This window comes from Spea bombifrons, chromosome 7 (assembly GCF_027358695.1).
Source record: "Spea bombifrons isolate aSpeBom1 chromosome 7, aSpeBom1.2.pri, whole genome shotgun sequence".
Classification (NCBI taxonomy): Eukaryota; Metazoa; Chordata; class Amphibia; order Anura; family Pelobatidae; genus Spea; species Spea bombifrons.
In genome coordinates this window covers 7442247-7465718 of record NC_071093.1, presented here as the reverse complement: position 1 = coordinate 7465718, position 23472 = coordinate 7442247, and the positions used below count along the sequence as shown (strand labels likewise).

General features: G+C 36.6%; 1 protein-coding gene across 2 annotated transcripts in view; it reads right to left on the bottom strand.

The window, feature by feature from the left end:
- The window catches only part of GALNT13 (polypeptide N-acetylgalactosaminyltransferase 13), a 66420-nt gene that overhangs the window by 31746 nt on the left and 11202 nt on the right, over window positions 1-23472 (bottom strand). For both annotated transcript variants that reach the window (XM_053471148.1, XM_053471149.1), the window contains exon 2: window positions 8417-8585. In XM_053471148.1, the coding sequence (XP_053327123.1) occupies window positions 8417-8585 (169 nt within the window). The remainder of the gene's footprint in view (window positions 1-8416; window positions 8586-23472) is intronic.

Genomic DNA, 23472 nt, shown 5'->3' with positions numbered 1-23472 from the left:
GAGGCACTGCGTGTTGGGGCAGCCAATGTAGACCAAGTCCGGACAGGCCATCTGGCACACTGGTGTGTGGCCAGCGGCTGGATAGCCTCGGCCACTTGGTATGTTAGCTTAAAAAAGTAACATTCAGCACTCTATGTCCAGCTGCACCTACGTCATCAGGCGACCGCAGGCTTAAATCACCAGGGCCGCCTCGTAATAACCAGTCCGGCCCCGATGTAGACTATCAGCGCTATTTAAACGACATCTCCTGGGATGCCCAGGAAGCCCGAGTTGCCTTTGTACCAGAATCACTTTAGGTAATGCATCACCCCAATGTCAATTCACAATTTATTGATTTCCAGACATTTAAAATAGTTTATTTTTTTTTATTTTTACATGTTTCTTTTTACCTGTCTCCTGCCATTTACATCAATACACCGACAAAACAGATTTACAGCAACATATGATTATCTTCTGGCAACACACATATGTGTCATTCTTCAACTCCAATTCATAACTTATTTCTGCCCCCAAAGCACTTAAATATTTGCTTTTGTTTTTCCCGGTGATGATATATAGTAGATAGTGTTCATTTCAGAAAGAATTTCTAAGTTGAATTATTTTTGATTGTGCGGCATCAAAATTCTACTTGTAACTGACAATGTACCAGTAATCATGGAAAAACCTAACCTTGAGCCAGTCTAATCGATTTGTGTGACTTCTACAGCTCTTCAGAACTAAATCATAGATGTGAGAGAAGCTGAACATACTTCTGACTGCATACATTTAGGTAGCTCATTAAACACATTGTGGGATATGCAGTAAGAGCAATAAAAGTCAGCAGGAGCACTCAGTCAGTTCCATATGAAGCTCTTTTTTGTACCAGAATTTATTTTGTTATTATTATAATTATTAATTAATCATGGGTATCCGGAGGGGGGTGGCAAGAGGGCTCCCTGGAAATTCATGGGGGCCCACTGGAGAAGCAGCAAGGGAAGGGGAAATAGTAGGCTGCAGTAGGTTAGCTAGACATAGAAGGCAGAAAAACACCTTATAATCAGGGGAGTGCAGCAAAAAAGCTTTTATCTAATTCTGTACACCCCCTGCTGTCAGAGAGGTTTGGTATGCTATCCTCCTTTCCCCCTTAGCTGATCTCCTCCTCTTCCCTCTGGCAGTTGCTCCTTTACGGGCACAAGGTCCCCGCCTGGGCAGAGACACAGTTTGCATGCTGCAGACACACAGTAGTTTATTTTAAACATGTATTTCAGCTGTTGAGACTACATTTCCCATGACTCTCAGCAAGTCTGATATGTTATGCATCATGGGAAAGTGAGTGCTCAACAACTTGAGTGCCAAGGTTAGCTTTGCTGTCTTCAAGGATTGGCACTGCAGCTGCCGTGGAATGAACATCAAATGATTCTCAGGCACCAATTTGATTGGCTGAACATCATGAAAAATGTGCTAACAGCACTTCGAGTGCCAAATGTTACCACAACTGCTGAAAAGCTGCATTCTATTTTAGTTCCGAGCCTTTATGTCCCTTTTTTACTACCTTCATTTTTTGTAATACCTCATAATGTTTGCTGTGCATCGCAAAGCTACACTACACTAAGTTACATTAACTTTTCTTGACTGCAACTCCCATGATATTGAACAACATTTCCAGCTGATTATTATGGGAATAGTAGCTGTAACTGTAGGTTGGTCTTTGGAACAAGCAGGGGCTTACTCTAAGACTACAGTACAAACACTATTTTTTTCTTGATTGTGTTTACAATCATATTCACCAAGCCATATTGCTGGCTGAACATCATGGGAATTGTAGTTATAGATTGGGGTTGTGGTGGCTGACACTACATACTAACTAACACCAAACTAAAGTTCTCATGTTGCTCAGGTACATGATGGTCTGTTAGCTGCAACTACCACAATCATATAGTTTTTCCTATTAAAGGGTAACCAACATTTGCCTTCCACCCAGGAAATCCCTCTCCTGAGCCAACAAAGGTAGATAATGGGGAGGTGGAAAGGAGGTATTGGAGTATGAGAGGTGCAGAGGATATTTTGACACCCCCCTCGAAAAAAATCCTGCAGATGCCCATGTAATGTATAATAGTTAAATGTAATAATTCCACCATCAAGACTGGGTTACAGTTACTTTTAGTAACACCTTAAAGGTATGAGAAGTACTTATAAAATATGTTCTTTGTTTCCCTTTCATAAAGTAAATATAGTTATCATCAACTCAATCGCATATAATCTATAGTAGATGCTGACCTTAATGAAAAAAAAATCCCCAAAAATCTACTTGGTCATAAAAGTTACTCAAGCAAACACTGCTTGCAGTTTCTTAGTAGTTTTGGTGTAAAGTCAATGATATTATACATGACCTGGATAAGAGCTCCCAGAGAAAAAATATAGTAAAAATATAGGTACAATATGGTAACTAGGTTAAGAACAAAATTTGAATGCTATCAGTACAGAAACAAACCTCGATAAACGGTAATTTAGCATCATTATTAAGCTCAGTCAGACCCACCTGCCATTATTTCACATTAAATGCCATTAAAGTACTTTACTGTGATATACTGAATATTGTTATTTACTTCCCGAGCTATAAATAAAAATCATCTCGAGTTGGTCTCAAAACATTTTAATAGAAAAGTAAATAGCAGTAAAAAGTTAGGTTACAGTGACATGAAATGAGGTTTTATCCACTTCAAAGCCATAAAAGATTAATTGATATGTTTGGTTGCAGCTACCGAAGCCATAAAGTTTATTTCACCATGACAGTTAAAAAGACTTTAGATTTTCAAGTTCTCCCTGAAGAAGGCATTAAGCTGGTGCGTTGGACACACATAAAACAGAATTAGAAACAGTAACTATTGTGTGTGGAAGGCCGAAGCTAACCGACAATGATTTGCATGCAGAATAATTAAAAAAAATTAAGGATATTTTTTTTATGCTTCCTATTTTAGGGAGTTTTTTGTGTCACTTATTAAATGATCAACCCTGAAAACTTCAAACCACCCGCTGAAATCCCAAAATATAATTTTTATATGTTGGCACAATTAAAAATCTACCCCACGATGATAATTTATGTCGTTTTAACCCCCCTCATCCCAACAGGAATGGCATATGGGGTGAGGCATGGTTGGGGGTCTCATACTGGAATGTCTATATTATTTAACACATATATATATCATCAATAGTTTGTGAGTTTCAGGTGAGGACATGGGAGTCCAGTCATTCAAGTTAACCATTAACTTGACTGACCGCTTGACTTCTTAGTAAATAGGTCCATCTTGTGAAAAGAACACACTCTAAGTTTCAGAGTTTGTGAACCTGTAAACATTTTTTTTCATAAGTATAGAACCCGTGATATTTCCGGTATCCCATAACAGTGTAATGATAGGTCATGCTAATTATACGAAGCTTTTCTCGATTTCTGAAAATGAATTCAGAATTTTAAAAAGTACATAATTGCTGTCAAAGGAAGCCTCGTGGTGATTACTCTGTGATGACTTTATAACATTTCTTGCATTATCGTCTGCAGTTTTACCAATTATAGACAGTGCATTAATTCATGAAAAGCTGAAGGCATGATTTTGCTTTTCAATTACAGCTTCTGCAAGAACTTTTGATTATAAGCAGAAAATACTGTTTTCATTACTGAACAACTTCATATTTCACTTTCTGCTTTAGAGGAACCCAGGGCTTTTTATTTTCAGCCCATCGGAGAATCCCACCATTAACGCGTGATTCTACTGAAGGATCCATCTGTTTAGACTTCTGCATTTAAGATCAAGGGTAGGAACCTCTAGGAAGGAGAGAAGGATTTACTGAGAGCAAGGGATCAGGGTTGCCCCCCACTGCCCCTATAGCCTGCAATTTATATTTGCTACTTAAAACAGGGCAGCTCCCCTATTGCCTTCTCCGAGGCCGCCATCTTGACTGCATTAGAAAGCAATGCACGCCTTTAAGACATAAATCACCAGGATATGACGTCATATTAATGCAGTCAACAGAGGCTGTGCTAAGTGGGTACAGCCTTCATAGTGTAAATGGGCCAGAAATCTCCCATGTAACCGCCCCATCGAGCAGCAAGCCTTGTTTAGCAGCAGATAGACTGCTGCTCCTCGTGACCTGGGGTCCTAGTTGTCCTAGGCCAGGGCACATCACTGCCTACACCCCTGGCCTTACCTAAAGGTATAAATCAATATATTTTTTTTCAGTCAGTAAATATCAATTTATTGATGGCTGCCTGCTAGGCAAAACAATGAAGTCCATATATTACGTACACTTAACATTACAGCACACGGATCAGATTTATTTTTATAATTCAGCTTACCTAAGGAATGACATTTTTTAATCGTTACATTTTTTAAATGAAAGCACCTTTACATCATTTTTTAAGTCACCTGGTGCCAAGCTCTGCTCTCAAGCGAATTGTAAGCTCCGAAGGGCAAGGCACTGTTCTCCTTCTGTACCAGAATGGCATAAAGCATATTAATGTTATTGATGTCAATTTTGTATATTGCCAATTTTAACGCTATTGATTTTTTTTGTTAGTTTTCACTCTCCTCTATTATAACAGCTCCACAGAATCTGCTTGCGCTCTATAAATAATATAATGTAACAGAGTGAACACGTAGGGCGTAGATGGAGCTACATTATGAAAACATATGTCCTAAAGACTTATGATCACTCAACTTCATTAATCGAAGAGTATTTCGACATTGACATACATTGTCAATGTTTCTATGTCATGGAATTGTTCTCAATCACAAAATGTATGTGGGGATTTGTTCAAATCCCGAAAGGTTTGATGATGTTAATTATTTTAAATTGCTAATATATGATAATGTAGGGTATGTCTATGTTAGAATTCCCTTGAAGATAATTAGGTTCAAACCCTAGAACTTCTGTGATCCCTATTACAACCATGTGGGCCATTGGTTATGTTGGTAGCTTTACATAACTACACAACTGTACAATACATTAAAACCAATATATGGAATGACCTTCACTCCAAAAAATTAATTCACTCATATTTCTTCGGGTCATTTTGAAGGGCTACAATAATTTTCTATTGAGTATGAAGGGTGAGGGGCTCATTTGAAGAAGAGCCAACATAAAACTCACTCAAGCACAGAGAGTGAGATGATGGCAGAGAAGGAGACTGAATCTTTTTAATTACTGGAGAAAAAAAGTTTTGTTATCTACAACCAAGTGTGATATAATGGACATAAAATCTAATTAATGGAAGTGTATTTCCTACCTTCAGACTTGACTAGGGAAAGAGGGGATAAAAATATGGAAGGCAAAGAAGAAGAAATGTAGTAGAAGAGGACAACTACATGACTTTAGAAGATGTTTGAAGAAGGGGCAACTGAATATTTAACTGATCTCTTTCAGTATCTAATGGGTTTGACCACTCGGTTATTCTTCTTATCTATTATTTGCAGTCATTGTTCGCAAATCTTTCCTTTGACTCTTGGCAACTATTATCAATGGCTTCTTTAGTTCACACATTTTAATAAATCAACAGGATGTTGAGGAACTTTTGCATTTTTGACAGTTTATGATGATACTTCTCGTTAAATGTTGGCCTTTAAAAAGACATTATCAGTCATTGTTAAGACACATGCTTTTAATATATGGTAATGCCAAGGGTTATATGAAATATAAATCTCACTATGGCTATTTTATTACCTGTCTGGAATCCTTAAAATTGGCCTTTAAATGGCTATGTTTTTTTGATTAGGAAGGCTAATTTAAAGACAAAAGACACAATTGTGGATTCCTCAACAATCTTAATTTTCAAAAATATGACAAGAAGGTTTTAACTAAATCTTAATGTTCTTTATGAAGCATGAAGCAGAACAACTTTTAACGATATGTGATGTATAACTAAAGACACCAAGATACAGTTAAATTGATGAATCATAGTTGTGTCAGCTCGTATGGAATCTTCCAAGTACTAAACACCTACTTAATAAGTCCTAAAATAGAAAGTGAAAAATGTCAAACAAATAAACTGGGAATAAACTTCTGTATTAAACCTGAGTTGACGATCTGTACGGTGGAATTAGAAGTCAGACATTATATAAACTTTCTTTCCGCTATAGTACAGATTATTAAAATCTAATTAAAATATAAATACTGAACATTCTAAAGTACAGCGAAACAATCGGTGTCACAAAGCTAAGTAACCAAATGCGAGGCCAATACTGTTGTTTGAATATTTGAGCGTCGGACATTGACTCATAATTTGGTTTTATATATGAATTTCCTTTTACACGAGGGTTTTAAAATGTTCGGCTGTTGGTATAATATTTCTTCGCCAATTGAAGGTCAGAAGCTGGCATTCCCAAGGTATACGTTTTGCGGAAATATACTGCGGCCTATAACGATAACGCAATATAGATTTGTTATTGATGTTCTTGCTATGGAGGAGTGGGCACATGATTCCTACAGCCTGACCAAAAAAAAACTCTCCAAGACCTAGAGCTGGGACAGAGATGATTCAACGTCAGTATTTTTCTCCACTCATTTCCTATTTAGCAGGTTGTAAAGTGCAAGGCGGTACACTTATCATTTCCAGGCTCCCCCATAAGTTATCAGCAGAAGGTGAATCCAATAGAAAACGAAGTCAATTTCATGCTAGACTAGCCTTGAAGCCTTAAATCTGCATTCACTTTGCAGGATGATGTATTACTATTGAGAATCATTAAATATTATGTGCATCATTTGTTTTCTAACGTAAATGCCCTCGGCAAAACTCCAGCCGGTCGAAGTAAAACGTGTAAGTGTGTTTAAGTAAAACTCACCATTTTCTGCAGAAAACCCTTTTAACTCCTTAAGTGCACAAATGTAACCTTTTGCAAGTTTCAGCCATGGGTCACCCTTGGTCCTCAAGAGATAAAATCATAATGCAACCGAATAAATATAATATAGTTTGCAGTGGCAGCCTACCAAGAGATTATTTCAACACTGGGTATCTGTCTTCTATCAACAGTCTAAAGATCTATAGTCACCGGGAGTTAATATTTTTTATTAATTTAAGTTTTGTTCTGCATATTCTAGGAGGATATATAATAACTATAGGGCATGCAGAATTATATTTTAAATGCACTGTATTTATGTAAAGGTTCCATAATCAGCAATTGATTTAATTGGAAGTACTTTACTGCTACTGATTGACAGCTTAAGGAGCCTATCAGAGGCAAGAAGTTCCGGATTATGGAGGAAGAAAGAAGATTTTGTAGAATGTCAGCTAAGTGTTTCGTACTCACAGAGGGTTAGGGTTACCCGGAATACTTTAATAAGCATTCTTCTATAGTAGGGGTGTCAGGGACACTAAACTACCCCTTTAATGGTTGTAAACAATCTCTAGTACCAGAAACTCATATGCAGTGTACCATGGAATGACATACATACAGCCGCAAGTTACGTTGTTATGCTTTCACAGCGTGCGGTTGCTCGTATCCAGCCAGTGGCTGCACATAGTCTGACCCGATCTGCCACTCGAGTGACTGTATCGATAAGTAACTGGCCCTACTGGCCACCGGGCATTTGCCCAATGTGCCAAATGGCCAGCCTGGACCTGAAATGGAGTCCAGAACGCATCTCACAACTTCCTACTACGGCACACAGTTGGCGTCCAGTCCAATTTTCATGGAAAACTAGAGGGAGTTTGCATACAATCTACTACCATTCTTTATCCACGTTGGTAATGCGTTATCTGTCTATGGAAGGGAAAAAAAAGGAAATATTTAGAGAGGAATCAGGTTGTGATATAATTTGGATACTGAGATATCGGTTTTATATGACATGGTTTTGTTTTAACCACATCATCTGAAAATTTAAATATTGCAATATTATTGTGCATGTATAAAGGCAGCGGTAAGCATCTTCATGTGTCCTTCGGGAGTTTCAGAACCATACGACATGAAAACTCATTATTCTTTATTGGAGCTGAATATCCTAAGGCATTGGTCGAAAGAACAATCTATTTTTGAGCAGATAAATATCATCTGCAAAGTCTTTGGGGGATTCTGAGATACGAAATTCCGGGAATGTAAGCAATAACACATACAGAAAACCAAATAGAACGAACTATAAGCCACATACATTCTAAAGAAAAGTAGGTATAACATAAAAAAATATTTTTCAATGAATATTCTGTTTTGCTTGGAAACAATACAGTGCAATCAATCATCCTAGAGAGGAGGAAAGAGGTTACATAATCTAAAATGTACATGATATGGCTATGAAGATCTCTGCCATAAGACTTATATTGTATTAAATATATTAAATAATATAAAAAATATATTAATATAATATTATTATATGATTATATGATTATATATAATAATATATAATAATATAATTATCAGATATCTCTAATTATAGGACAATATTTCTAACATACCCCTCCAATCTCACATCGGGTAGGCTTCGGTTTAAAGCGATTAAATCGCTGGCCATTAGGTTGAACTGATTGATCTTGAAAAGTTCTTTCATTTTTTCCTGATCATCTTTAGGGATGAGGACTGCTTTCCCCTGTTCTCCCGGACCTTCTTGATTTCTTGAAATAACAGCTGGAATGAAAAATAAAAATTATAAAAAAAAATGTATTTTAAAATTATTTTAAAAAAAAAATAATATTAAAGGTCAAGTCAAGCAATTAACCCCAAACTGATACATCTGATCAGAATACTTAATGGTGTTGTCAGCATGATATTAACCATCCAAATAACTGGTAATCCAAATATAGCCAATATGGATTATAAAAGTAGCTCAATCATATCTTGTGTTTACTTCCACATTTAAAAAAAAAGTAGATGTTCTGTCTACAAATGAAGAGTTGCTGAGATGTGGACCACGTTGCTCGTTGCGGCACAAACCACAGTTGACGTGGGAGTCCTCTTTAGTTGAATGTCCCAAGGTATGCTGGTTGGCAATTATACCTGATAACCATTCGCAACCTCTGTGAAATAGCAGCAGGCCATCAGTTGGCCCTGGCACTTTAAGGCCATTGGCCGCTTGATGGTGTAGGTGCCGCCGACGGTAGATAGAGCGCGTGTCAAGATATCTACAGCCATTGGCTTCACGCTGCAGCATCCGCAGCAGATGGGGTGAGAGTGTGTCGCTGTTGGACGGCGGCCCACCAGGCCAGATGGCCAGTGCAGGCCTGATCAGCAGTCTGATCTGGTAATGGTGACGTAATGATCAAAACATACATTATTTTTACAAAAAAAAGCATTATTATACAAAATGAATGGTAACATCTGCACACATTTTAATGCAAAGTAGATTAATTGTTGTAATTGTTGTATGGCTATAGGCAAGCTTTATTAGATTCCCACAGTTTTAGAGACATCTTTGATTATGATGTAGTAACTGGATAATTACCGCAGTCTCCTCATAGTGGGGCTCTTATATGATGTCATTATGATGGTCAGCCTAAATGCTAACAGAAAATCAAGCAGCTCAGAACCATTCGTCTGCATGTTTTTCCTAGTAGAAAACCTTAATCAGTCATTGGTCTCGTCTTAGATTCAGGAGCCACGTGGCTATCCCATGCACGTTTACATTCTCTCACTGTACAAACCTCTACTACATCTGCTGGGAGGCTGTTCCACTTATCTACCCCCTCCCAATGCTACTAATACCTCTAGCTATACAACTAATCACTCTGCTTGTTTTTGGCAACAAAATCTATTTCCAGTTGCAATTCCAAAGCCTTAACTTTCTCATTGTTAAGGCTGCACTCTGTTATTAGAAAGTACGTGATTATTCCTCCCTGTTATTTCTGGTTCCTCCTTTTTTAAGTTATTCTTCTCCTTGAGATGGGGTTGAGTGGAAATGAACAGTTACTGTATGTATTGTTGAATTTTGCTTTCCGTATCGTATGAAAGCAGCATTACATTGTTTATTTTATTCTATTTGACAATAAAGGTGCAACATCTTTAAACATCACAAGCAAATGCAAGCAAATGTCACGTATAACGTAAGAAAAAAAACCTTTTAAACAACTAAAAGTGGTGCTTTTTTATATTAGAGCACTGCAGTTCTCTCAAAAGAACACAAGTTAATAAAATTAAAGATTAAATCGAATTGAGCACAAAGACAATTATGAAAAATTACAAGATGGCTTTAACTCTGGTGTTAAATCAGAAAAATGAAGCAACCCAGATGAAATTCTTCTAAATTAAAAGGGATCCATCGCTTTAGCACATGGCTTTAAATAAATTGCAGTGTCACGTAATTGATGCCGTGCTAAGCATTAATCGTAAAGTCCAACGTGCGCCGTGGCTACGATTCTCCGCTTCGTAGTATATTTTTTATAACATAATTATAATTATAAAACGTAATACATTGTATCTGCAAAAATATCATGCAAAGGGTGTGAACCGGTGTGACCTGGGACATGAAAAGAAGAACACGGGATAAAGGGAAGAAGGAAATGGTGAGGAGGGGGATACTTGGAGAGAATCGAGGGTATTATATAAGATATGGTGAATGGATTTTAAAACATTCATTTTTTATAAAACTTACAAAAATGTACTTTTATCCATCGGCGGAACCTTTTATCTTATGGTAATAAATAAAAGTTATGTTTTAGACACATTTTGGAGCATAGGAATATCACTTTTCAATGGCTGCTGTATAAGCAGAATAAAGAAACCGTTTTGCTGGAAAAACGGCCCATTTATTCTTTTCTGTATTTACAAGGTTTGGAATTTCACAAGCAGAAACACTGTTTTCTATAAAAGAATTGCTTCTGGTATGTTTTTCTATCCCCCCCCCCCTCCACCAGGCTTTCATATTACGGATAAAATATATGGATTAATCATATCCATTCCTGATTAATTAATTATACTTTATTGATTAATGTTTTGTAGGTTAATACGTTTATTCTGTATAGTAACAGAATTGCATTTTTTTGTTCATATAAAATGTACGGGGAAAGTGATATTTAAGGGACACTGGCTTGATGAGGATTCCAGAGGGGTACACAAATGGGAGAGCCTTCCCGCACCTAATTGGCTGCTTTAAGGGGGACATTGCTCTGCAGATTTGGAGCTGCAGCTTCTCCTAAAGTACTTAAATATCCATTCTTTTTTAGTGAAGTTGCAGTGGACAGTAGACTGTCCCTTTAAATCTGATCTGCCGTCTGTCATTACGTCACACAATAATTGTTTTTATTTCAGAAATATATTGTGTCTGCACTTTTTGTTTTTAGGGCGAGGAAGAAAATCTCATAAAGCAACAAATTTAACAAACTGGCAAAATAAGTTTAGCTTCTTTGCGCTGCAACTTGATCCTGACGTATACAGCAGTGATTAGCTTAAAATATTATACGATACGACAGTTATTCGTACTTACTATCAGGATAGAGAGTTTAGTGTTCATGCGCGTCTATCATTTACAAATGACAAGGCGTCTCTTTTGTTAGGAAATGTATAGGTGAAAAATCTTCCTTCCGGTTATCTATACCAGCATGAATATGGCATAGAGATTAACCCCTTAGGGACAATGGGTGGTCCCTAAACCCTTTGAAAATAATGCATTTTGAGCCCGTACATGTACAGGCTTTGTCATTAATGGGTTAAAACACAATGTTACAAACTACACAGCACTCAGACAGCCATATTGTAAGACCCTCAGGAATCAGAGTTTCTGGAAAGTATACCTCTTATATACAGTTCCTACAATTTTCTGCTAGCAGTGGGAATATATATAATTTAGAAACATAGAATTTGACGGCAGATAAGAGCCATTCCAGAGCCAGTGTCCCCATCTAGTCTGCCCATTTCCCCGATGTAAAGACTCAGACCGCAATCAGTCGCTGGCGGGGAGAATGGTTCTTATCTGCCGTCACATTCTATGTTTCAAAACTATATATATATTCCGAGTTCTAGCAGAAAATACTGTATAGGGTGCTCACTAAAACTTTTCTATAAGTATTATTATTTGACCTTCTTATTATAGGTGCCCTTCAACAGAAAATATTGCAATGGATCACATGATATGGTATTATATAGATTTTAGCTGGTTTAGGCACTTGCTTTATAGTAATCCAGAAGCCCTGCTTTACTTCATATTTCTCCAATATCTCCAATATCTCGGGATGGGCTTTGCCAAACTTTTAGTCTCCGTTTAATGATGAATAACACCAATAGGCTTGGTTTGGCATTCACAGCCATGGTTTCCTGCCCACTATTCTAACCTACGTCTACTTCTTCTTCAGCTTCCCATAGCTCGTGTGCCACGGCTTAATTATAACTTACGATTTATAAAATACTTCCTAGCAGACAAGATCGGATACTTCACTAGATTTACTGGAATTCCAATTAGACTGGAAATTCTACCGTCTGGAATCTCACATTGATCATTTTCTTTTCATTTCAATGAAAGACAAACCATTGACCATAATTGCCATTAATCTATTGTTATTAATCATGTTCTAGAACATAAATGTTTAAATAATGACATTCTTTCATAATGAACACATTCCTTAATATTACTTAATCAAAGATAACTTGTTAAAGGAATATATATATATATATATATATATATATAGGATATATATATATATATATATATATATATATATATATATATATATATATATATATATATATATATATATATATATATATATATAGGATATAGGATATATATAGGATGGTTTTGAAACTGTGTTCATCGTGTTGTAGTAAATTACTACCTTTTCTCAATATAAAAATAGGAAAAATTAGTGTCGTAAAAGGCATATGTTTCCAAGTCAACATTAATATTCATTTCATTAGATACAATAAAGAACTGTTTTGAGTTTTCTCCATAAATATATTTTATTTTATCCATTTTTTTAATCCAGTTTTTGGTCATTAAGTAAGGTTAGTAGAACGCAGGATAACAATTTGAATATACAAGAATTGATATGCCTGGACAGACAAGAATTTGACGAGACAGAACCTTCACAAATTTGGGAATGTTGGCAGGTATGACAATATTAAATATAACTTTACCGAAGTTTGTTACCCATGGCTTTGCTGTTTTCTTATATTTTGTATATAGCCGATCGCTCTAGTAAGGAACATGCAATGAGATTGGATGTTAGCCTCAAGTGAGGCATCAAATTGTAATGTCTTTTTATTATTGGAAATTGAGTCTAAGTATGTAAAATAGTGAATTCCGCTGTTTTGTGTATAGTACGGACCAAAGATTGGAGCTGGATGAATGAAATGTGGACAAAAAAGCAGCACTTTCCATCTTGGACAAAGCAAGGATACAAACTTGTATTTTATATACACATATCTCAACAATAACACTTAAAATAAAATGAGATTTAGTCTGCATCACCGTACCCAGACTAATCTATTTTATTTTTCTATATGCTCAGCGTGGTTACAAAATATATGAGCGTATGCAGCATCGGAAACAATCTATTTGTTTGTTCTGTGCTGCCTGAAAATTAAATTATTTCCAGCTAGAAAATATCTTTTGGGAATCGTTGCTTAATCCATTCAACCGAAAGCGGAATAAATGTTTCTGAAAAACATCCCCTCGTATTAGCTCTGCAGTTTATAATATACACAAAAAAAAATAAAAAAAAAAAAAAAGGTCGGCGCGCGTTCTATATGCAGCCAAGGAATTTTCCAAATGTTGTGTCAGATTTACTTAATGTTAAACAAAAAGGGCATCCAAAAACAAATGGAGACCAAATAAACCTTTAAAAAAATAAGACTTTCCGAGTAGGATTAAAAAATGGTGGAAATTTAACGATTTAGGTCCAACAGATAAATATTGCATTAAAACTTTTTCTTGTTGCGCTCTAATGAAAATTCACAGCTAAGGTACGTCTGAGTTGATGTATAGTGTTCATTATGTAGTTTGTCTTTGTAGCTGGAGTTGCTATGCGCTTAATTTGCTCAAGAATAGCCTGAAATGGCAATTTATCCCTCCCAGCTTGAAGTGTTGGGGTCCAGACTCACACCAGCTTGGTCTATGGTGGGAAACTGACTGGCTCCCCCTTCTTTAAACCAAAAGCAAGTCACACTTTAATTTACATGGGTTGGCCATTGGTTACATGGGTTGGTCATGGGTTGGGTTGGTCATGAGTTGGGTTGGTCATATCCAGCCTCTGGTGACACTTACATCATGAGGGCCACCTCGTCATCGCCAGTCCGGTACTGATCTCTTCGATCTATCAGCCCCCCAAATGGGGATCCCAATATATTTTCATCGCTGTTAGGTAAATCGCTCTCTTTTAGTAACTTTATAGAATCTTTCCTGGAATTTTGAATAAAATCACATGATAGAAACTTACAATTTAGAATTGTTTTTCTTTTTCAATTTAATTTTTCCCATCATTTATTATGAAAACAATCCTCGCAAACATAATGTGGAAAGACATTCATATGGAAAAAACAAAAAACTATCATGAATAATGATTATGTGACCCATCCACTGGGCTCACTTCTTCCATTTAGAGAATGTAAGTAGGAAAAATAACAAGATTAACTAAGTCAAGTAGAGTCACTTTTCAGACATAAGGAAACAAGTCTGAATGCTCAAAGATAAACATCCTGTGCTTTATATTTTATTTAAATACAATTAATAACTTGGCTCTAGCATTGGAACAAAATACATGGACACGTGAGTAAGTTGCTTAAAATACACCGGCTTGTGTACAAACCCTAACCATGTTTCCTGCCTTTCAGTTTTACATGGTGGAGTAAGAATATTTTCAAGAGGATGGGGGAAGAACATTTTCTTTGCACTTAAGTCTCTTCAGCAGGGGGTGAAACAATACACAGCTGGAAGTAGAGGGTGCAAAGGCAAATTGCTTCCCCCCCTGCTTCCTGAGAAAACACATATATTATTGAATACACAAATCACAGGAAACTAAAACCTATGGAAATATTAACATTTCAATGTGTACAAGACCATAACTTGAAGTGGTTTTAATTAACCAACATTTTATCTTTCCAAGGCGGAGACATTAGAAGGAGGAACATGGAATGTGACCTACCCAACTGGCAAGAAGAACTGGGTATGACTACCTCCTGCCCAATCATAAAAAGTGGTCTTAGAATTAAGGACAAGTCTTTATTCATTGTTTATGTAAAGAAGCTAATGTTATATTAGCATCTGCCCCGTCAGTAATCTCCTTTGAGAACACCTAAAAATGGTATCATCTACCTTCCATTCCATAAACACTATTATATGAGTGTATGTTTAAAAAAAATCCCAATTAAATAAAAACACTATTACTGTTTATTAAACTAATAAAATTTTATATTGCTTTACACTAATTAGATTTTATGGGCAGACCGAATGGTTCATACCTGCTGTAAAATTTTATGTTAAAATTGTTCTCTACGAGAGACTGCACCGGTTCTGTAATAAGTCTTCATTTTATTTGCAACAACAAAATAAATGTATTATGAACCCGAAAGTGCTAGCTTTAGCCCTCTGAATAATAATCTCATCTGCGCTATGACCTGTAGGACTTGCAGAGAAATAACAGAATTGACACACGGGATACCTAAGCATAAAGAATACAGCACTCCAAATGCACTTTGCCTCTAGATATTTTTTAACATCTGTCGAAAAGATTGCTCGCTGTGAGAAGACAGTCCGTCTAGAACAGTGCAGGAGAAGGAGGGAGGCTATGAGAAGTGCAATGACAAGTAGAAACGCAATACCTCCCATTGTATAATGATTATGGACAGTTATTCCGTGGGAAATCAGCACTGTTTGTACTTCTAGAACTGGTGAAATGATTCAGGCATTCATGTAGCATTTATGTAACTTGTACACGCATGAAGCGCATAAACCTAAAAGGAACAGTCATATATATATATATATATATATATATATATATATATTTATATATATATATATATATATATATATATATATATATATATATATATATATATATATATATATATATGTATTTTTTACATAACTGTTCTAAAATTCCCCAAGCCTCCTCCTTTTCTGCTAAGCCGTTCCATGAGTAACCGCAAGTCTCTCCCAGGGCTATACTAGTTAGTTCTTGCAATGCAGAATATGACCAGAAGGGGGCTACCAATAGGGAACAGATAGAAAATTATAGTAAGGGAAACAATTTACGTTAAGATACTTTATTTCTCATTTATGTTTGTATTTGTTGATAAATCCTCCAATCGCAAACCAAGCTACTGGTTATCATAAATTAATCATAAATATTTATAGCCGTCAGTCTAACAGTCTAGACGAGCTACAACTAACACATAGTAGTTAATTCCCCATGCTAATTGCATTCATATTGACTCAAGCGCCGAATATATACATCCATACATACGTTTTTGCCGTCTATATTTATAGGTAGTTTATCCAGAAAGGAAGATCCAAGACCATTCATCCTAAAGAATGGGCAATTTCTTTTTATGATGTGGATTCTATCCTTTAAAGTGAAATACCTATGATTCTTATTTGTAGTCCAAATTGTAAGTTGCTACGAGATGCATGTTTTTTTGTTTCCTGCTGAATATAAAATTGGGTAACAGTGTATAATTTGTGATGCAACTAATTTATTTTTGGTGATGCTGTGAGATTATGGAGACAGGGTATATTACAAATTCCGAGCTATGTTTACACCGGCTAAAAACGTACTTTTTTTATGACTTTCTACAAAATATTCATTGAACCATTATGTTTGCAGATTTTTAATGACAATATGTTCATTTTATAGTGTACTATCAGCCTTAGAGATGAAGTCTGTCATATGACGAGCATTTAGTTTATATAGAATAATTATTTTTATGTGGCCCCCAAGAGATCAAGTCATTTGTCCTCTGGTTTCACTGATGAAGTTTTACTAAAGGAAAACGTAATAAAAGATTTCAAATTTGTCCTTAGGGATAGCGGTGCGCTCGGAACACCTGCATCAAATTAAAATGATCAACCCTTATTTAAAAATTATACAAAACTAAAAATAGTTAACCCTCAATGCACCAGTTTCACAGCTTCATCCCTACAATTGTTTTAGATAAATGGATATATAGAGAGGGTAGCCTACAATTAGAAAGAGTGCCCATTATAATGTCATGTCCTCAGGATGATTATTCCCACCCATTAAGTTATTGATCCACTATTGCTGGGCTGACCAATGTTTTTTGGTTGATCTGCGAAGCCTATGGAAGCATGGAGCGAGGAGAAGGAAAATAACTTCAGGATAGGAAATTGATTAAACTTCCACCATAGATTTCAGCTTTCCTGGAATAAAATAGTTGCACATTTTTGTTTTTTGATAACAAAGTAATAATGACGGAGTTTGATTCCGTTTAAGTCATGGATGAGACTGTGGTAGGAATGAGATGGGAGAGAAGATGCATTCTACTAGGTAAAGTTCTAGTGACACCAAGACTTTTTTGGTTTTCATTTTTATTACTAGATGCTTATTTAATATTGGCCCCTGAGCTTATCGCTACACGCCTAGATCATGATGTTTGTTGGATAATTGCAAAGGATTCCATCAGTAAGCAGTTATTCTGATCAAACTACTTGTTAAATTATATATTAAATGAAAGAAATAACCTGAGAATGGTTTATGTTGGTAGCTGTAATTAATGTGCCAAAAACTTCCACGTTTCAGAATGTCTTGTGAAGAACTGATTGGGGCATCCAAAGAGATGATTTCTTTTACAGATTTTAGAAAAGTTCAAATGTATTATTGGCACACTGACATAATTTAATTAATACATGATTATGTTATATACACTATGATTCAAAGGTTTTCAGTCACTTAGAAGTCTCCTTGTTTTTTTAAAGAAAACCACATTTTGTGCATTAAAATAACAGAAAATGGATCAGAAATCCAACACAGACAGGGTTAATGTTGTAAATGACTATTGTAGCCATGTGGCCCTTTATCACTCCCATCACTCCTGTGTTCCAATGGCCCTTTATCACTCCCATCACTCCTGTGTCCCAATGGCTCTTTATCACTCCCATCACTCCTGTGTCCCAATGGCCCTTTATCACTCCCATCACTCCTGTGTCCCAATGGCCGTTTATCATTCCTATCACTCCTGTGTTCCAATGGCCCTTTATCACTCCCATCACGTCTGTGTTCCAATGGCCTTTATCACTCCCATCACTCCTGTGTTCTAATGGCACGTTGTGTTCGCTAATCAAAGTTTAAGTTTAAAATGCTAATTGATTGTTAGAAAACACTTTTGCAATTCTATTATAGCGAAAAATGTTCTTGTTTTCCAAAAAAATAACAAAAACAGCTAAGTGACCCCAAACTTTTGAATGGTAATGTGTATATACATACACTGACCCACAGATGATTATGAAAACTATTATTCTATAGTTCCCCAAATCAGTAGCCCATAGACAATCTATAGGCAGGCCTATGGGGGCAGCAGCCACTCTACCACATGATAGGGTTTTGGGATTGTGACGGGATGTAACATAATATCTTGACGTCCATTAAAAAGGACCGCGACGTGGAGGGGGCAGCAGGGGGCGCTGTGCTGGGATAGGCCTAGGGCAACACCAAAGGCAAATATGCCCGTATGACAGTTCAAAAAATTCCTGCTGTGATAAATACATCCGCAAGAGAAAAAAAAAAGCAACACAAGTAACATCCTTTGCTTTTTCAGTAATCAGAACTGCAGTGTAATCATTCAGACTTCAATCTAATTGAGTGTCTTTTAAGACGGATGTATTGTTAGCATCTTGTGGAGAACTAAATATATCAATCCGGTTCTCGAACCAAAATACTGTCTGACACTGTTTTGATTACCATCCATGATTTAACATGTTGAATTTTAAAGTGCCATACGCCGCATTTTAATTGGGCTCTATTAACACTTAGACCCCAAGACGCAAACGTATTTGTGTCTCTAAATAATCCTACTAATGTATTTGCTATGAGTTAAGTGAGAAATGTGAAACTGTTAATCTCCAAGAGAAATGTAAAATTCCGTATTCCTTTCTCTTGGCATTTTGACAGCCATTGCTGGCATTTCAAATCTTCCCGATACAAAACCCCCAAAATTAGCTTTGTGCACATAAAAGGGTTATCGAGAGCACACGGAATACAGAAACTGGCACATTTTAAATACAACAAGCCTCCGATTACAAATTGCTTGTATCGCCATGTACAAACAGTACAAATATTCTTCCTTTAAAGGGCAGCTTTCTAACAAGATCGTGGAAGAGACGCAGAAACATTTCCCCTTCTCTGTTATAATACAAGAAAGGTAAGCATGGTTTCTTTATAAGAAACGGAAACGTACATTTATATAATAATATTGAAAACATTCTAAACTGTTCTTTTCCCCAACTGAGGTTTAATGCAAAAATGGCCTCCGTACATCAACCATTAAGAATTTAACCCTTCAAAACGCACCCATTCCACTGTGAAATTGGACAGAGCTAGACAGTCCTATGAGTCCAATTCATACGCCAAAAGCTGGGAACTCTCAGGGTTTTTGTCCCACACTTGGGGTCTCAGGCTGAAGGGGTAGATTCTCAGTGTCACACAGTCTGAGCTGACTCCATCCTATTCTACCCTACTGTGATCATGTGTAAGCCAATTGGTGCCTTTACTACCGGTTTGTTGTGCTTGAAGACAGGTGACACAATTAAATGCAGGTTTTCATAAGGACCAGCATTAAAGCCAAGTTTGTTAACAGTTTTGGTGATTTACTACACAGAATCTTCACAATGGGCTATTAAAGGGTTAATATTTCAAGAGTCATGGAGTCAGCTCATTAAGAATGTTCCCATGAATGGTCCATTGTAGAAACAAATACATTATTATTATTTATTGTTTTATATAGCGCCATCATATTCCGTAGCGCTGTACAATGGGTAGACAGGACATAATGAGTAGTATGTAACATAACAAATTACAGAGACAACAGGTGAGGAGGGCCCGGCTCCAACGAGCTTACAGTCTAGAGACATGATGGGATAATAGAGAATATTCAATTTTGTAAGCCAAGTACCCATAATTCGTTACAAATTTGTCTTTATCTCCAGACAAGAAACCAAGAAAAAAGGACGTATAATGCAAATTATTCAAGTGATTGTGCTGTCTTTTGCTCACTTTGCCTTGAAACCGTTCACTTGGCTTTCTCCTTATCCAAATAGAAAGGGATGTAACAACTAACATTTTTATATTTATTTATCACTGATCATAATTAAAGTTATAGATTTTGCAACCCAAAACATTCTGATATTCTTGTTTTTCTAAAAAAATATTGTGGCAGGTATGGTTTTATCCAGACTTTGTATTTTTTTTTTTTTTTTTTATTTGAGAAATCTTTTTGTGATGCACAAAACATACTTTTTTTCAACACTTCCTTCTTCTGTACAGGCAACACATTTTATACTGATACAAGATATCATTTTTTTCCTTAGAATAGACAAATATATTAGTCATTTAGGTTTCAAAATACAGTATATTATAAATACTTACTTTGCCAAATTTTGATGATTTAAAAAACCTAGTCCATTTGCCTAGGGATTTTTGGGGATTTTTTTGGTTTGGACAGAGAAAATGTTTACTGAAATAATGAGAAATGACTACTTTGTAACAACAAACTTTTAGTACAAAAAGATGAAATGTTATGAAACAGAAAAGGAAAAATGTTCTTCATTCCAGGTTGCCGGACGTCTTGTTTGTTGAATAGTGACAGATGTTACTCTAAACACAGACCTCAAAATGGAAAGACATTGTAATTGTAGATTAAATTAGTATAATTTATTTTTGTGATGCTAAGCATCGTCCAATGAAAGACATGTGGAGCCAGCCTATACAAGGACACTGAGCAATTTACGCATTACAGTGGAAACAAGATATTTTGTCATTGAGGTGATAGAGAAAAATAATTCCATATGTTGCAGTAGTGCTGGGAATTATTAAATATGCTTATTTTCCAATATCATTGGGTTTACCATAAGCCGTAAGCGATGCAGCCCACCAAGCAGCTGAGCGGAGGGGCGGATCGCGTAAGTAGGGAGCATTGTTGGCCATTTGACTGTTACGCCAGATGGCCGGTCCAGGCCTGCATTCTTCTAAAAGAGACTCGGAGTTTGGTTTTTACTAAACGGAGAGAGCATATTTGTGGAATTAATCATTTTTTGGCCGGATCTGTGATTCTATAAACAGACCTTTATGAATCTGTTGAGGATAAATTCATGCATTTATACATGTAGACATTTCTAAAGTGTGGGTTTGTTTAATAAAAATCCTGGCATGCGTTCTGCATAAAAGAATTTCATCTTTATTGTAAGATGCCAGAATTCTTTACCTACAAATAGCAATTATTTATACTAGTTATACTTTAGGAGTATTGTGAGCTTATATTATAGGAACATTAAACCTTTTGTTGTCCGATACTATTAATGGAGGAAAAAGAGTTAACATAAGATTTGATGATTCTGTTTTGTGAGGTCATACCCCATGCTAACGGCACATTTAATTCCAGAAGAACCAGGAGGCATCAGGGGCATTTTGTCTCTGAAGCTCCAGGGCCCTCCTCACCTTGCAGAGTCTGGGGCAGGTACTCTTCTTGCCCTAAGGAAGTTATGGCCCTGATTTAAAGAAGGCACGGACTGGCCGTCAGGCACATTGGGCAAATGCCCGGTGGGACAGTTGACAATAGGGCCACATAATCCAGAACCACTTAGTAGCTCCCAGTCTAGCCCTGATTTAAGGTATATCACATGTTATATTACTCTTACTTCGCCCCTATTTAGATATCGAAGCCCAAATCCATTACAGAGACTTCCAGACAACTAGGATTGCTGAACCCATACTGCCAACGCTTTCACTAGCCAGGCTGATATGACTCTCAGGATCATTTAGTAACCGGAGAACGGTTACATCTAAGACATATATGTTACATATACCGTATATATCATATATATAGATATCCATCGCTTGTTGAATAGAAGTAATGTATCCAGCATTATGCCTTGTGTATTCTGTTTCTATATATTCACTCTGTGAACATTCTAATTAAAATCTGCACATTCTAATTAAATATAAATTATACGTATAGAAGAAACCATGTCTCAAGGGCATGCTAGATCTCAGTTTGATTGGCATATCAAATCTACAGCGAGCCCCAGGAATAAAGTATAATTTATCGACTGGTGCCAATTTTCTCAGTGTCAGTAACATTGCTGGTTGACATTCGATGCAACCAGACTGCGGACAGAATTCCGAATTAGCGACTGGGGAGCAACTCCTTTGTTCCGAGGCACCTGAAGCTTTTTATTGCCATGGAAACTCAGTTATACCGCAGATAGAGAAAAGTTGCAGTTGATAAAACTGAAAGATGAAGTACCGAGAAGCGAAAGGTTTGTGGGATACAGACAGAAGGATTACAAAGCATGTCAATTTAGTAAGTTGCATTTAATTGTGGGAGAGTGATAATGGGGCAGAATAACGAGATTCGGGATGGCAAATTAGGGAAAATGTCGTTTTAACAAGCTATATGACCTGTGGGAGACGGATTAAAGTAACAGTATTAAAATAACACTGCTGAGTGGAAGCGGCAGACTAACGAGAAATGTAACACAGACGGTGACTAAGCCTGTCTTCTAAAATTTACATTTTTATCATCAGAAAAGCATAAACAAAAGAATATCTATATGGTACCTATATGTGAATATCTATAGGGCATGTGCACTGTTCTGTTCTTTAAGCTGCAGATTTTTTTCACATTCTTTCTACAAAAACATCAACATTCCACTTAGTTCTTTGTGGGAACAGTGAGTCTATTCTCAAACTCAAACCTTGGAGAAGCAGCATCCCAAGTCCGGCCAAAGCACCTTAACTGCTCCAGACCGTTGTCCATCCTCCACCAGACTTAACAATTGGGACTATGCAGACAAGCAAGTGGCGTTCTCCTGGAACCTGCCAGCTTAGTTGTCCGTGGGACTGTCAGATGGGCAAGCATGATTTATCACTTCAGAACATATTTCCAATACTCCAATGAGTCCGAAAAAGAGTTTTTACACCACTCCAGCCGATCCATGGCATCGCGCTTAGTGATCTTAAGCTGCTTTGCTGTGGAAAGCAATTTCTTGAAGCTCTCAACAAGCAATTCTTCAGCTGATGTTGCTTCAAGTTGAGTTTTCAAACCAAGGACAGGCAATTTTCGCTTCCCCTTCTGTCAATAACAGCACTATCGCAGATCTAGCAGGGCAAAAAAATTGACTAACATGCTGGAAAGGCAGCATCCCGTGAAGATGCCACTTTGAAAGTTCCTGAGATCTGCAGAACGGCTACTCTGCTGCCAATGTGTGACTATGGAGTGTTTGATTCTATACACCTGTCAGAAAAAGATGTGGCTCAAACAGCTAAATCTACTAAAAAAGAGTATCCACATACTCTCTGCCGTGTATTGCATGTTAATTCTACATTTAGAAATATAACAGCAAGTATTTATTTGTCTT